Here is a 14,342-nt window from a genome sequence, read left to right as displayed (position 1 = left end):
TGAGGCCGCTTCTCCAAACACACCAGTAGAACGGAAGGCCTGATCCCCAACCTGTGTTCCTGCATACTGGTTCACAGTCCCTGCGACCCTTAATCACAACCTTCAACTGGCTGGGTGCGGCGGGCAGACCTGTAATCCCAGGACTCAGGAGGATGAGCAGGAGAATTGCTGTGAATTTGCCGCCGTTCTGGGATTCACAGCAAGACCCTGTCTCAGAAAACAAAAAATACACTGAGTGAGTGACAGTCGCCTGCGGGATGCCATTCATTCACACGCAATGTCCGGGACACTGAGCCCACAGACATGGAGACGGCTTGGTCCCCAACTTGCCCCTGCCACAGCTGTTTGGTTGGGGGATGGGAGGAGCTGCTCCTGCCTTTGGGGCTCTGTGGGCAGTGGAAATGTTCCGATGTCAGGTGTGGTGATGGCTTCAGACTCTGAATTCCTGAAACCATGGAACGGCATAGCTCAGCCAGCTAATCTGTGACATCTCACAGAACAGTGCAGGCAGACAGACAGACAGATAGAATGACACGTGGCACTCTCGGGTTGTGTCTCTTTTTAAATATTTATTTATTTATTGAGCCACGGTCTCACTCTGTGGCCCAGGCTGGCCTGGACCGCATGGAACTCCTCCTGCCTCAGCCTCCTGAGTAACAGGATTGCCGGTGTGCACTACTACACCCAGCTAACATCATGTCATTAAAATGCCGGAATGAGTGAGGTGTGCTGGTGTATTCTTGTAATTCCAGCACGTGGGAGGCTGAACCCCACAGAGACCCTAGTTCAAAAAAAGGAACACAGGTTTGTTTGTTTGTTTTTTTTTTTATGGGTACCCAGAGATTGAACTCACGACCACCTGCTTTCAAGGCAGGTGCTTATGCCCCTGAGCTAAACCCCCAGCCCCAAGAGCACAGGTTTTCAGGCTGGATGTAAGAAGTGTGGGGCCTGGAAGGCCCTGGGCACCTCCAGAAACAGGAGCCAAACGCAATGCAGCTCTCAAGCCGCTGACTTGGAATTCAGGGTGGGGTGCAGTCTGTGTGGGAGAAGCCCACTAGGATCCCAGTGCACAGGACTGAAAACCAGGCTGCTGTGGTGTGGTTTCGGGGCCAGGGCCAGACCCCTGGGGTTCCCATCTTAGCTCTGCCACTTGAGAGCCAGTGGGCCTCAGGACAGGCTGGCAAGGTCGCTGTGAGATGCTTGACACCGTGCCCGACCCACTATACCTAGAGCATCGGCCACTGTTCTTTTGAGACAGTGGCTCCTGTGGCCCTCAGGCAAGTCTTGAACTCACTGTGTGGCCCAGCTCAAAAGTATTTCAGAAGAATGGTGTGGTGGGCCGGGTGCAGTGGTGCATACTTTAATCCCCGCACTCTGGAGGCTGAGGCAGGAGGATTACTGTGAGTTTTCGGCCAGCCTGGGCTACAACATGACTTCAAGTCCAGCCTGAACTGCAGAGTGAGACCCTGCCTCAAAAAGAAGATGACAGGGGGCTGGGGAACTAGCCCAGCGATGAGCACCTGCTTGGCTAGTGCAAGGTCGCAAGGTCGTGAGTTTGATTCCTGGTACCCTCTCCACCCCCCCCCCCCAGAGAAAAGACAAAAAAAGAGGACCATGTAGTGGCTGATGGACTGTGTCCGCATGAGGAAGTAACACCCACCTAGACGGCCACAGCATAGTTCTGGGTGTGGAGACCCAGCCCAGGGAGGGTGTCCCGGAGTCCTGAAGAGGGGACATGCAGGAGAATGGCCACCTCTGTGTCCCTGGGGGGGCACCTGGGACGTTATCTTCCTCCCAGCTCCCAGGGCAGACAGCAGCCCTTTGGCCTCCTGATGAGGACTCAACTGGGACCTGGACCCCGCAGTGATTAGCCTCGGCCTCTGGGGCTCTCCCACCCAACCCTGGCCGGCTAATGAGCCAATCTGTATGTTCTTCCACGTCTGTGTTCAGCCTCTGAGCTGAACTAACCCTGCTCCCTCGGCAACAGGAACCCTCACCCAGCCCAAGAGAACAAAACAGCCCGGTTTCCTGACACAGAGAGCCCACAGAAGACACCGAGCCCCTGTCCAGGTGCAGAAAACCACCGACGACATCCTGCACTGGCCTCAGCCACCCCTGAAAGTCCCCAGCTGTTACCCGGTCATTGAGCTCTCAGCACACCTCCCCTTCCCGCCCAGAACCACCCATAACAACGCCCGCTCCCCCCACCTGGCCTGCCTCAGTGGACTCAGCGGTGCCTCAGTTTACCCTAGTGCCCTGTATGAGGTGACAGTTGAGGTCTCCTTCCTCAAGGGTCTGACCTCACCCTCCCCAATCCTTCTGGGTCCACTGCTGAATGGGGCCTCTGACTGTGCCTCTCAACTCACTGCTGGTCTCCATCCTCCCTTCGGGTCAGGTGAGTGTCAGGTGAGGGTCCCTTGCTCTCTGTTCCTGCCCTCGGTGATTTTCAGAACTCAGAGCTGTGTGTCTGCGAACTCAGTGCTGGTCACTGTCATCCATCCGGGAATCAGACACCCTGATGGCCACCCAACCTCAGAGCCACCTGGCTTAGTCTCCCGCCCATTTGGCCTCAGGACACTGACCGATGACCCCCTTCTCTTCTCGGGTCGCCCCATCCCACTGTAGTCCTGGTCACTGTGGGGATTGTTCCTCTGTTCCCACCTCCTCCCCGCTGGCTTGCATCCTCAAAGGCCTTAAACCTTTCCGTCTCGCTCCCAAACTAAAGCCAAAGTGCCTCATTTTCTCCTGCAACACAGGCTGGCCAGCCTAGACCTGGACAGTCAGTCCCAGTGACCGGTCATCAGGACATGTGACTTTTCAATCATGCAGGGTCTTGACAATCGCTGTCACAGCCTGGGGAAGTGGGCTGGGGTCCCACACGCCCTGGCATATTTTGCTGTCCGCCAGTTCCCCTCCCTGTGCGCCTCCTATGATCTGGCTGAACTCCTCCCCCTCTCCACGTCCCTCCTGCACCCCTCTCTGGGCCCCCCAGACCCTCCCTAACTCTGCCATCATCCAGACCCCTCCCCTCTGCCGGCCAATCTCTCTGCAGCCTTGAAGCCCCTCCAGCTACCGAGCACCATTCACCTGCACCCCTCCCCTGCCTCACCTCCCCAACCCCCAATTCTCCCCCACCATAGCTCCCCATATCTCAACCCTCCCTCTCACACTCCATCTGGGCTCTGCTTGGGTCCCCCATCCCCAGCTCCCCACTCCCCTCTTTGCAAGGTGGTGGGAACAGGACGTCCTGTCCATGTTCCCTGATCTCTCCCAAATTGGTCACCACCTCGGTTCCTTTCTTTCTGACTCAAGAGCTCCAAAGCCTAGCACAGACCTATGACCTTACCTGGGATGACATCAGTGTCTCCTAACCTCCCCTGTCACCCCCGAGGAACGAGAACAGGTCTATACCCTGGCATACCCTGGCTCGAGCATATGCCAATGACCCCCAGCCCCAACCCCAGCCCCACTTACAGGACGGTGCCACATCTGTCCCCAGGCCAGACGCCAGCAGGATTTCAACTCAGAGACGAGGAGGGTGCAGGCCCACCTAAAAGGGCATGGGATTACATGATCCCTTGTCTTATTGGGGGACTAAAAAAGGCAGCTTACAATAGAGTTTAGGAAGTTACCCAAACTAAAGATGAAAATCCAGCTCAACTTGTAGCCTGGCTGGTGTCTGCCCTAAGAAAATATACCACCGTCAACCCAGAAAGCCTGGAGGGACAAATGATTCTCAAAATACTTTTTATAGGGGCTGGGGATTTAGCTCAGTGGCATAAGCACCTGCCTTGGAAGCAGGCAGTCGTGAGTTCGATCCCCAGTACCGATAAAAAGGAAAAAGACAAAAAAAAAAAAAAAAAAAAAAAAAAAACTTTCATCATCCAGCTCCTGACATTAAAAAGAAGCTCCAAAAAATTTAGATGGGTCCTTATACCCTACTACATGAATTAATCTCCCAGGCGTTTTTTTGTTTGTTTGTTTGTTTTTGTCTTTTTCCTTTTTATCGATACCGGGGACTGCCTGCTTGCAAGGCAGGTGCTTATGCTGCTGAGCTAAATCCCCAGCCCCAATCTCCCAGGCCTTTTCAGTCTATAGTAACCGAGACAGGGCTGCCCAACAGCGATATACCTCTGACCTCTACTTACAGGCTGACTCCATACAAAACCAAAACCTAAACCCACTGCTAACAATAAATCCAAAGAGGCAGAAAGGGGAACTGTCCCCCCAGGACTCCGCTTCAAGTGCCAATGGTCAGGCCACTGGGCCAAGCAGTGCCCTCCTCCCAGACCCCCTCCAAGCCATGTCCCACCTCGGGGGCCCTCACTGAGGTCAGACTGTCCCTCGGCAACCAGGCTTGCTGCAGGGGTCCCCTCCAGGGTGCCCCACCGGGCATTTCAGTTCTTTCCAATGTAATCGACTGGTTCGTGGGTGACTGACGTGCCCAGGGGTCTCAGAAGCCCCCCTGGACCGTCACAGCCACCGAACACTGGGTAAGTCTTATGGTGGAAGGGAGGCCGTTTCATTCTTAACTGATACGGGGGCAACCAGTCCACTCGCCCCTCCTAGGCCAGACAGCTGCTTCTGGCTGAAACTTCTGTTGGGGGGTTCACGTCACCCTACCCAGACCCTTAAAGATGCCCCCACTTCTCTGCTGACAGAATGCTGCTGACTTCTCTGCTGACAAATACGTGACCGAATCACACATTTCCCAGGCTTCCTTGGTTATCAACACTTGTCCTGTTTCTTTCCTACCTTGTGTGTCCCCATCCTGGCACCATGCCACCCTTGACTCCTAGATGGGCGCCCCTATGTGGGCACAGCCACCTCGCCTTCCAGAGCAGGATGGCAGTGATTGAGGCCCAAGCCCTTCCTTCCTCCAGTACCCCCTCCCAACAGACTGGACTCAGCCCTGCCGAGCCCTTACCCTGGCAGCGGGAGAGTGGCCAACAGTTTCCCGGATTCAAAGTATGCTTTCCCGGAAAGGGAAGTCCTCATCATTGCCAGGGGAGGCTGCAATCACAGATTTCAGGTTAACAAAGGCTCTCCTAAAAGCAACCCTCCTGAGGCTGGGGATTTAGCTCAGCAGCATAAGCACCTGCCTTGCAAGCAGGCAGTCATGAGTTCGATCCCTGGTACCGATAAAAAGGAAAAAGACAAATAATAATAAAATAAAAGCAGCCCTCCTGAGCAGGGGTCATCCACTGTAGGGGACACCAAACACCCAGCGACCCCATAACACAACAGGAGCTGCTGCCTGTCACCACCCCACCCCAGGGCCAGCACCCTGGCAGGCATCACCCCCGGGCGCTCACAGGAGAACGGTGACACCACCAGACACTGCCCACCGCTGAGGGATGGGGCTGGGACCAAGCAGGATATCTCCCCCCCACACACCAGACACCTTCCCTCTAGGAGTTTCCACGGAGGCTGCACACCTCTCAGCCGTGGCCTCCATCCCCTCGTCTCAGCCCCCAAACAGCAAGCCCAACAGTTTGTATATCACACATTAAATCTGTTTTCTCTAGTAAGCATGGACTGATCCAAATGCCCATGCTGGGTGTTCTTGCACAGGCCTGTTATCCCAGCACTCTGGAGGCTGAGGCAGGAGGATCGTTGTGAGTTTGAGACCAGTCTGGGCCACAAAGTGAGCTCAAGGCCAACCTGAACTGCACAGTGAGACCCTGTCTCAGAAAGACAAAAAAAATTTTTTTTCTTTCACAGTTAACACAGGTAGGCAAGGAATGAAATGGAAAACAGAAGTAAGTGGGTGGGTTCACATGTAATAAAAATGGACATGTATGGGACTGGGGACTCAGCTCAGTAGCTCAAGTACTTGCCTGGTGAAGAGCAAGGTTATGAGTTCGATCCCCAGTTCCTCCCCCAAAAAGGACCTATAGGGACCTGGGGATCAGGGCCACTGTTGATTGTGTCAAACTGAGACATTTAGATCAATTTAGACTAAATTGGTTAAGCGATTCTACACCCTAGGGTGTAGAAGATCCGCCCTAGGGTGGCTCAGCACCTGGATCGTATAAACGGGAAGAGGAAGGATGGATGAGGGTTCCGTCTCTGGAGGGGTCCAGTCTTCTCCTTTGGTCTGGCTGCCAGCGCAGACTCTTCAGCTTCTGCCCGGATCCTTCAGCCTCCCGGCATAGACCCTTTGGCCTCCTGGTGCAGGCTTGCACCGGAAAGCTCCACCAACTCCAGACCTTGGATTGGATCCTTCGGCCTCCTCAGCCGGCTCTGTGGCTGACCATCGTAAGCCAGTCTTGTATTTCCTACTTACGTTTGTTCCTGTTGTGTTTTATCTGTTTCCTCTAGTAAAACTCTGACTGACAGAGCCACAACAGGTGAGCTCCACTGGCAGGTCTCTGGGGCCTATGTCATGGGGCGCCATTCATTTCCTGATGGTGCACTCAGGACGGCTCGCTTCCTGGCCTCCTCTCTGTGCACCTGGTTTAGTTCTTCAACTGCACATGAAGATAGTAAGAATTTTGGAGATTTCGCAGGCTGGCTTCTATGCCAGCAATTCCGGGTGAATGGTTTTGTCTTTAGTCTTTAGGAGTTTAGTATTTTATTTTATTTTTGTACACAGGATTTTTTTTTTTTTTTTTGGTCTTTTGGTACTTGGGATTGAACTCAAGACCTCACACTTGCCAGGCAGGTGCGTATGCCACTGAGTTAAATCCCCAGACTGTACTCAGGATTTTTGTTTGTTTCTTGAGACAGGGCCCCTATATGTACTCAAACGAGCCTTGAACTCACTATGTGGTCCAGGCTGGTTTTGAATTTGTAGCAATCTTCCTGCCTCAGCCTCCATAGTGCTGAGATTCCAAGAATGCCTACCACCATGCCTGGTTCTGCTATTGGGATTGCACCTAGGTCCTTTGCACTGAGCTATATCCCCAGCCCTTTTTATGTTGAGACTGGATCTCTTGAAGTCTCAGGTGTGACTTAGACTTGCCACCCTCCTGCCTCAGCCTCCTAGAGTTCTGGAATTACAATCCTTCACCTCCACACTCAGTTTCTGTGTCCTTTTCCTTGAGGAATGTGTCTGCAGAAAGGCTGAGATCCTGTGTACCATGTTTCCAGTTCAGCTGCACAGGAGAAGCTTTTGTTTTCCACCTTCCCACTTAGGTTGACTAGGGGCACTGGGTGGGGGGCACATGGAGGAGGGTGAAGGGGCTAAAGCTCCCCCAAGTGTGCTGGATTTGGGAAATGTTTGTGTAAATGTTTCATGGTGCAGAACAGACCTTCCAGGAGGAGGGAGGAGCCCGGGAAGGGTCTTTTTTGCGCCTCATCTCTCTCTTCTTTTTTGTGCCTGGAACTCACAGTGCTCAGGGCCTCAGGGATGCTCAATATGCACTCTGCTCCAGCTGGCTGTTATTTAAAGGAAAAAAGATTAACAGGTGCTGAGACTGCGGAAGAAATGAGACCCTTGTACACCGCTGTGGCGGGGTGTAAAATAGTGCAGCTGCTAAGGAAATTTAAGCATATTGCCAGGTGCGGTGGTGCGCACCTAGGACTCAGGACACAGAAGCAGGAGGATTCCCTTGGGTTCAAAGCCAACCTGGGCTGCATAGAGAGTTCAAGGCCAGCCTGGTCTACATCGTGAGATCTTGTCTCAAAATAAAACATGAGCGTATGCTGGTCCTGGTGACATACGCCTGTAATCACAGTCCATAGGAGGTTAGGCAAGGGGACTGCTGTGAGTTCAAGGCCAATCTGGCTCAATAAAGAAATGAATAAATAAAAATTTAAGCACAGGGTGGGCTGGGGATGTAGCTCAGTGGCACATGAGTCTACCTGGCAAGCATGAGGTTGTAAATTCGACCTTCAGTACAAAACAAAACATTTAAGCACAGGGTTGGGGTTGGAGCTCAGTGGCACAGTGCCTGCTTGGCAAGCACAAGCTCCTGAGTTTGATTCTGTAGAGGCTGGAGGTGTGGTTTGCTTTTGTGGTAGATTTGTTGCCTAGCACATGGAGGCCACAGATTCCATCTCTAGCGCTGTGAAACAAAAACTTTACACACACAAAACACTTAACACAACTGAAATATAAAGTGCGATGCATTTTACAGATATTTATGGACCATGCAGTTCCTGGTTTCCCCTTCACTCTCAAGTTTTAAATTTGGGCTTTAAGTATGTATTTTTATTTTTAATTGATACATGATAATCATATATTTATTACATTTGGGCTTCTAATGGCAGAATCCTTCAAAAGGGGGCTGGGGATTTAGCTCAGCGGCATAAGCGCCTGCCTTGCAAGCAGGCAGTCCTGAGTTTGATCCCTGATACCGATAAAAAAAGAAAAAAAAAAAAAAAAAAACACGAAAAAACAGAATCCTTCAAAAATCATTTGGGGGCTTACAAATTTTTTACTTTCAAGTTTTTAGAGATTCTGAGTTCTAGACATTTTGGTCACCTTGAAGAGCTAAGGAAATGGCTTTTGTCTTTTTTTCCCTTTTTATCGGTACCAGGGATCGAACTCACGATTGCCTGCTTGCAAGGCAGGCGCTTATGCCGCTGAGCTAAATCCCCAGCCCCAATGGCTTAAAAAAAAAAAAAAAAAAAACTTTTTGAGACAGGGTCTCTATACAGTTCAGACTGGCCTTGAGCTCACTTTGTAACCCAGGGTGGTCTCCAATCACAAGGATCCTCTTGTCTCAGCCTCCAGAGTGCTGGGATTACAGGCGTGCGCCACCACGCCCGGTTTGGAAATGGCATTTTAATGAAATCCCAGACGATTCTAAAGTCAAAACGCTAAACCCGCTTTGAAAGTACAGTTCTGCTGCATGCGAAAGTGAAGTGATGAAGCCTGGAGGCTAAGAAAACTGGGAAACTAAGAATCTAAAGTGAACCGCCACAGCATCATTAAAACCCGTCTCACAATCTAAGCTGCGTTCAGAGAACCGCACATTCGATAATGTAGCAACGTAGCTTTTCAAGTTAGCATGTTTTTGTTAAAACATTAGAAACAACAGAAAGCTCATTTTCTTCGGGAAACACATGGTGATCGTGGCATGTAACTAGACCGCTTCAAAGCAAAGCGCAAACCAGCATCTGTGGCGAATCTGTCGCTTCCAATGTGTGGTCTCGTGGAGGCCGCCCGAGGAAGCCGTCGTCGCGCGGAGCAGGGCTCGTCTCCACGGGAAGAGGTGCTCGCGTGTGCTGCCGTGAGTGAAACCGACTTGCAGGGAGCTGGGCCCTCGCCGGGGAGAATACAGGGGAAGCCGGCGACGCCGCCTGGTCGCGCGCGTCTGGGCGCCGCCATGTTGAAACCTGGCAAAGGGAAGCCCTGGGATTGTGCTGGGGGAGCAGAGAAGAGAGCTAGCGGGAGGGATGGCCCTTCCTTCCTGCGCGCATCCAGAAAGCGAGGAGTCGGAAGAGTCGGCCATCTAGCCCCTTACCCAGACTTTGGTTGCATTTGGAAGTGGAAGTGGGGGTGGGGATGGAGAGGGGCAGGAACCCAACCCAGGCTTCCGCTTTTGCTTCGATGGTGCCACTGCGCATGCTCGAAAGGGTCTAGGCGCCAGCAGTGCCCTTGTTGCTGGTCTTGTTCCCACTTGAGGGGGAACGTGAGGAAGCCTCCTCCCAAAGACGTAGTATGGAGAGACTTAACAAAATCCTGTGTTTGCAGGGTAATAATTTATAAAGTACTTGTGTAGGTAGTCAGATCTTCACAAAAATCCAGCGAAGTGGCATTTAGCTACATGTTTTTTTTCTGCAATCTGTTATTAGCTACATTTTTATAGTTAAAATCCTGACGCTCAATACCCATCTACCTCCGTGCTGGGACTTGCACTCGGGGCCTTCATCCCCAGCCTTCTGGTAATTTTTATTTTGAGATGGGGCTTAGCTAAATCATTATGTGGCTTGGGCTGGGCTCAGATTTGTGATTGTCCTGCCTCAGGCTTCCAAGTGCAGGGATTACAGGTGTAAGCACCTCACCACGCCTGGCTAATTTCTTTGTGTGGTGCTGAGGATTGAATCCTGGCGGATTTCCTGTCCCTGTCTTCAAAGCCAAAGCCGTCTACTTTATTAAGGCCACCTGAGGAGATGATAGGCACTAAAGCTTCTGAAGCCCACCAAGCTGCTGGTTCTCAGTTGCAATAAGCAGCAATTTTGTGTCCAGCCTTCCTCATCCCAAAGACAGGAGTTGTGGTGCCCGGGTATGGGACTGCTGGGCGGTGACAGGAGTCTCAGGGAAGCCAGCCTTCACTGTCCTAGTCTTTTGCAGCCCTGTGATGGGGTGGGGAGTAAAGTAGACACCAAAGATTCGAGGCCTGGTAGAAAGAGATTTCTTTCTACTTTCTACCTTTCTTTTTCTACTTTTTCTACTGTCTCTAGAGGAGACAGGGTAGGTAGGGAGAAACTGACATAAGTGTGTGTCCCCCCCCAGCCCCATCTTAAAAAAAAAAAAAAAAAAGTGGTGGCGGCCAGTGTGATGTTCTGCTTACCAGATTCCTAATAAGGCTTCTTTTTCTGACTTGGACAAATGGTTTGTGGATTTTGGTGGGAGCTGGTTGGATTCCCTGCTATCAGCAGGGAGTGGCCTGAGATCTGGGGGCATCACACCGAGGAGTGTTTCCTGGCTCTTCGGGCTGTGACAGGCACAGTTGTTCCCAGGGGAGAACTCTGAGGCTGGCCTTGCAAGGACCAGGAGCCTCCAGGAGTAGAGATCTGGGAGGAGAAAGGAAGAGACTGTTCCCAGCTGGCAAACTTTCAGGAAAGACTTGGGGCCAGAGACTCAGGGCACATTCAAGGAATGAGGAACCATCCTGTGTAGTTTCTTTATGCCTTTTTTTTACTTCACGTTTCTTTTTTGAGACAAGATCTCACAGTGTAGCCCAGGCTGGCCTGGAACTCACAGTGGTTCTCCTGCCTCAGCCTCCCAAGTGCTAGGATCACCGGTGTGCACCACCACACCCAGCCAATCCTTTGTAGTCTGCAAATAAATTTTGTAAGCCAGGTGGAGTGGAATCACAGCACTCGGGAAGTTGAGGCAGGATTGCTATGAGTTTGCAATCAGTATGATCTTTGTAGCCAACCCCATCTCAAAAAAAAAAAAAAAAAAAAAAAAAGAAAAAAAGAAAAAACCTCATTTTTTAGTGACGCATAAGGAAAAACCCACGGCTAAGTGATGTACTGATTTCTTTCAGTGTAACCTGGTAACTGCTGTGACCACACGTGTGCTGGTCCTCGTTAGAGCTGGGTGAGGGGTCCAGAGAGCGTTTCTGACCCATCCTCCACGTTGGCAGGCGCCTGTGATTCTGTAACAGAAGGGTCTCTTTGGTCTTTAGCTGCAGGCTGGGGCTGCACCCTCAGGCCTTGGACCATTTTTTTTGGCCCTGGACCATTTTAAGGTTCCCCTGGCCTTTGCTCCTCGTGGCTGTCACAGTGCCTGTGTCAGCGTCCTGTGGTGGTCATTCTGGATGAGGGGGCATGGAAGGGTCAGGGAGTCTCAGTCCTGACCCCTGGCTTCAGTCTGCACATGGACACCACCTGCCCCACTCAGCAGCTGGGTGGCCACTAGTCCCCCCCCTCCCTCTCGCACGGTGACAGCAGAGGGGTGGATGGGGACCCCAGGACAGCGCCACACACTGTCCTCGTCCTCTGTCCCTCCTAGATCATGAATGACTGGATGCCCATCGCCAAGGAGTACGACCCGCTGAAGGCTGGCAGCATCGATGGCACTGATGAGGACCCTCACGACCGCGCCGTCTGGAGGGCCATGCTGGCACGCTACGTCCCCAACAAGGGCGTCACCGGGGACCCCCTCCTCACCCTGTTCGTGGCCAGACTGAACCTGCAAACCAAAGAGGACAAACTGCGGGAAGTGTTTTCCCGCTACGGGGACATCCGGCGGCTGCGGCTGGTCAGGGACCTGGTGACCGGCTTCTCCAAGGGCTACGCCTTCATCGAGTACAAGGAGGAGCGCGCGCTGCTCAAGGCCCACCGCGACGCCGACGGGCTGCTCATCGACCAGCACGAGGTCTTCGTGGACTTCGAGCTGGAGCGCACGCTGCGCGGCTGGATCCCCCGGCGGCTGGGCGGAGGGCTGGGCGGCAAGAAGGAGTCGGGGCAGCTGCGGTTCGGGGGGCGGGACCGGCCCTTCCGGAAGCCCATTAACCTGCCCGCGGTGAAGAGCGACCTCTACCGCGAAGGCAAACGGGAGCGGAGGGAGCGCTCGCGATCCCGGGAGAGACACTGGGACTTCAGGGCGCGCGATCGGGACCACGACCGGGGCCGGGAGAAGAGGTGGCAGGACAGGGAGCAGGCCCGGGCCTGGCCTGACGGCGACTGGGACCGAGAGCGGGACCTGCGGGAGGACAGGCTCAAGGGGCGGGAGAAGAGGGACAGGAGCAAGTAGCAGCCCCTGGCGGCCAGGAAGAGGTGCTGTGTGGGTGGGTGGGGAAGGGGTCAATAAAACCTGCTGATGATGGGGTTTGGGACCTTCCTTCCAGTCTGGAACCAAGAGGCAAACTGGTATTATGAATTCATCATTTTCTGGGTTGGTTTGTTTGAGGGATCGAACTCACAACCTCACACTTGCCAAGCAGGCACCTGTGCCGCTGAGCTAAATCCCCAGCCCTCCTTTTTCTGTTCTGGTTTGGTTGGTTGTCTTTTTGAGACAGGGTCTTGCTATTCAGTTAAGGCTGGCCTTGGGCTCACTTTGTAGCCTGGGCTGGTCTCAAACTTGCAGTGATCCTCCTGCCTCAGCCTGCTGAGTGCTGGGATTACTGGCACCATACCTGGCTTTTTGGTTTGGTTTTCTGAGACAGGGTCTCACTGTATAGTTCAGGTTGCCCGTGAATTCACTTGGTAGCCCAGGCTGGGCTCGAACTTGCTGCAATTTATTGCTTCAGCCTCCCCAGTGCTGGGATTACGGGCATGTGCTACCAATATCCAGGCCCAGCCTGACTCTTTCCAATACTGGGGATTGAACCCAGTGGTGCTCTACTCCTGACATCCCCAGTCCTTTTTTATTCTGAAGCAGAGTCTTGCTAAATTGTCCAGGCTGGCCTGGCTCTTGTGATCCTTCTGCCTCAGCCTCTTAAGGAGCTGGGATTACAGGTGTGTGTCACCAAACCCAGCATGAATTATTGTTGGTAGGTCTAAGGCTGTGTTTTTAGGAGGTGGTTTTTGCATTGCCAGAAGAACCTAAGGCCTCAGGCATGCTAGGCCAACATCTCCCCTGAGCTGCATCCCGACCCTGCCGAGTGGAACAGGGTCAGGGAAAGTTGTGTGGCTCTAACATGTGTCCACAAGGAGTGTGGTAAGGAGCTGCTGCTCTCAGTTCAAGTGGCAGGAGAGAAGCAGTGCCCTGCATCCTTACTGCTCCGTAACTCCTGGCCCCATCTAGCTGGGGTGAAGTTTCTCACCCACTTGCACACTTGCAGCCCCGGGGCTTACTGAGCAGCAATAGAAATGGATACAGAGGAAATCCTGTCGGGCCCCAGCTGCAAGCTAGCATGGACCTGGGGTCAGCTACCAAGCCAGCATGGACCTGGGGTCAGCCACCAGCTACTCCCCCGGCTGACTGCCCTCTGCTTCCTCTCGGCTGTGACCTGGGGGTGTCTTCCAGGCCTGCGGGAAGATCCAGCTCGGCTCAGTGGGGGCAGACTAAGATAAGACCCAGGACGGGTTGGGGCAGTGGGACCTGCAGCTCCAGTGAGAGCGGTTTCTCTTCCCTGATGACCTGGGCTCTGGTCTGCTTGGAAGCTGGAATCTTTGAATACTCGTTTAATTTTTCAAAAACGCTGACCTGTAGCATTTTTACCAATGGCTGTAGAAAGCTAAGACTCCTTGAATACAAGAGTTTTGCATCAAAACAAATGATTTCACGTGAGGACTCACAGTCATCACTAGTGTTGTTTTGCTTTTGTACTGGGGACTGAATCTGGAAGTTTGCCCTGAGCTGTATGCCTGGCTGGCTTTATTTTTTAATTTTTCTGAGACAGGTCTCGCTAGGTCACTAAACCGCCCGGGCTGGCCTCAAACTTGTGACACTCAGTAGCTGAGTAGCCAAGATCACAGGTGTGCACTACCCTGTGCTACAACTTCGACTTTCTCTGAATCGATTCTAGTAACCTGGACGGCAGTCCAGACGGAGCCCTGCAGCTCTGTCACGGCCCACTATTCCAGCAACCACGCAGCCTGCACATCCCCAGACCCGTCAATCACAGTGTCTTTAGGGGTTCTCAACAAGGGGCACCCGGTTCCGTGCCCTGCTGCTCTGTGGATGGGGCACAAGTGTGTACATATCCCCTAACACCCCACTTGCAGACCGGGGGGCTGCTGGCTGAGTCACCAAGCTGTGCAGTCCCCGCCAT

General features: G+C 52.9%; 1 protein-coding gene across 1 annotated transcript; it reads left to right on the top strand.

Annotated features, from left to right (window-relative positions):
• The first annotated feature begins 8,984 nt into the window (after positions 1-8,984).
• Snrnp35 (small nuclear ribonucleoprotein U11/U12 subunit 35) lies at positions 8,985-12,454 on the top strand. The gene is made up of 2 exons (XM_003462906.5): positions 8,985-9,182; positions 11,636-12,454. The coding sequence occupies exons 1-2, from the start codon at positions 9,093-9,095 to the stop codon at positions 12,377-12,379; spliced, it is 834 nt and encodes a 277-aa protein (XP_003462954.2). The 5' UTR covers positions 8,985-9,092; the 3' UTR covers positions 12,380-12,454.
• Positions 12,455-14,342: the final 1,888 nt, after the last annotated feature.

The sequence above is a fragment of the Cavia porcellus genome, unplaced genomic scaffold, assembly GCF_034190915.1.
Source record: "Cavia porcellus strain 051 isolate PalLab524CR breed Dunkin Hartley unplaced genomic scaffold, mCavPor4.1 scaffold_16, whole genome shotgun sequence".
Lineage (NCBI taxonomy): Eukaryota > Metazoa > Chordata > Mammalia > Rodentia > Caviidae > Cavia > Cavia porcellus.
This window is presented reverse-complemented; position numbering and strand designations above follow the sequence as displayed.

Bases quoted from the DNA above. Each gene is read 5' to 3' on its own strand.
- Snrnp35 (XM_003462906.5), top strand. From the start codon at position 9,093: ATGTGTGGTCTCGTGGAGGCCGCCCGAGGAAGCCGTCGTCGCGCGGAG. The intron at 9,183-11,635 runs GTGAGTGAAACC...TGTCCCTCCTAG, and splicing joins AGGTGCTCGCGTGTGCTGCC to ATCATGAATGACTGGATGCC.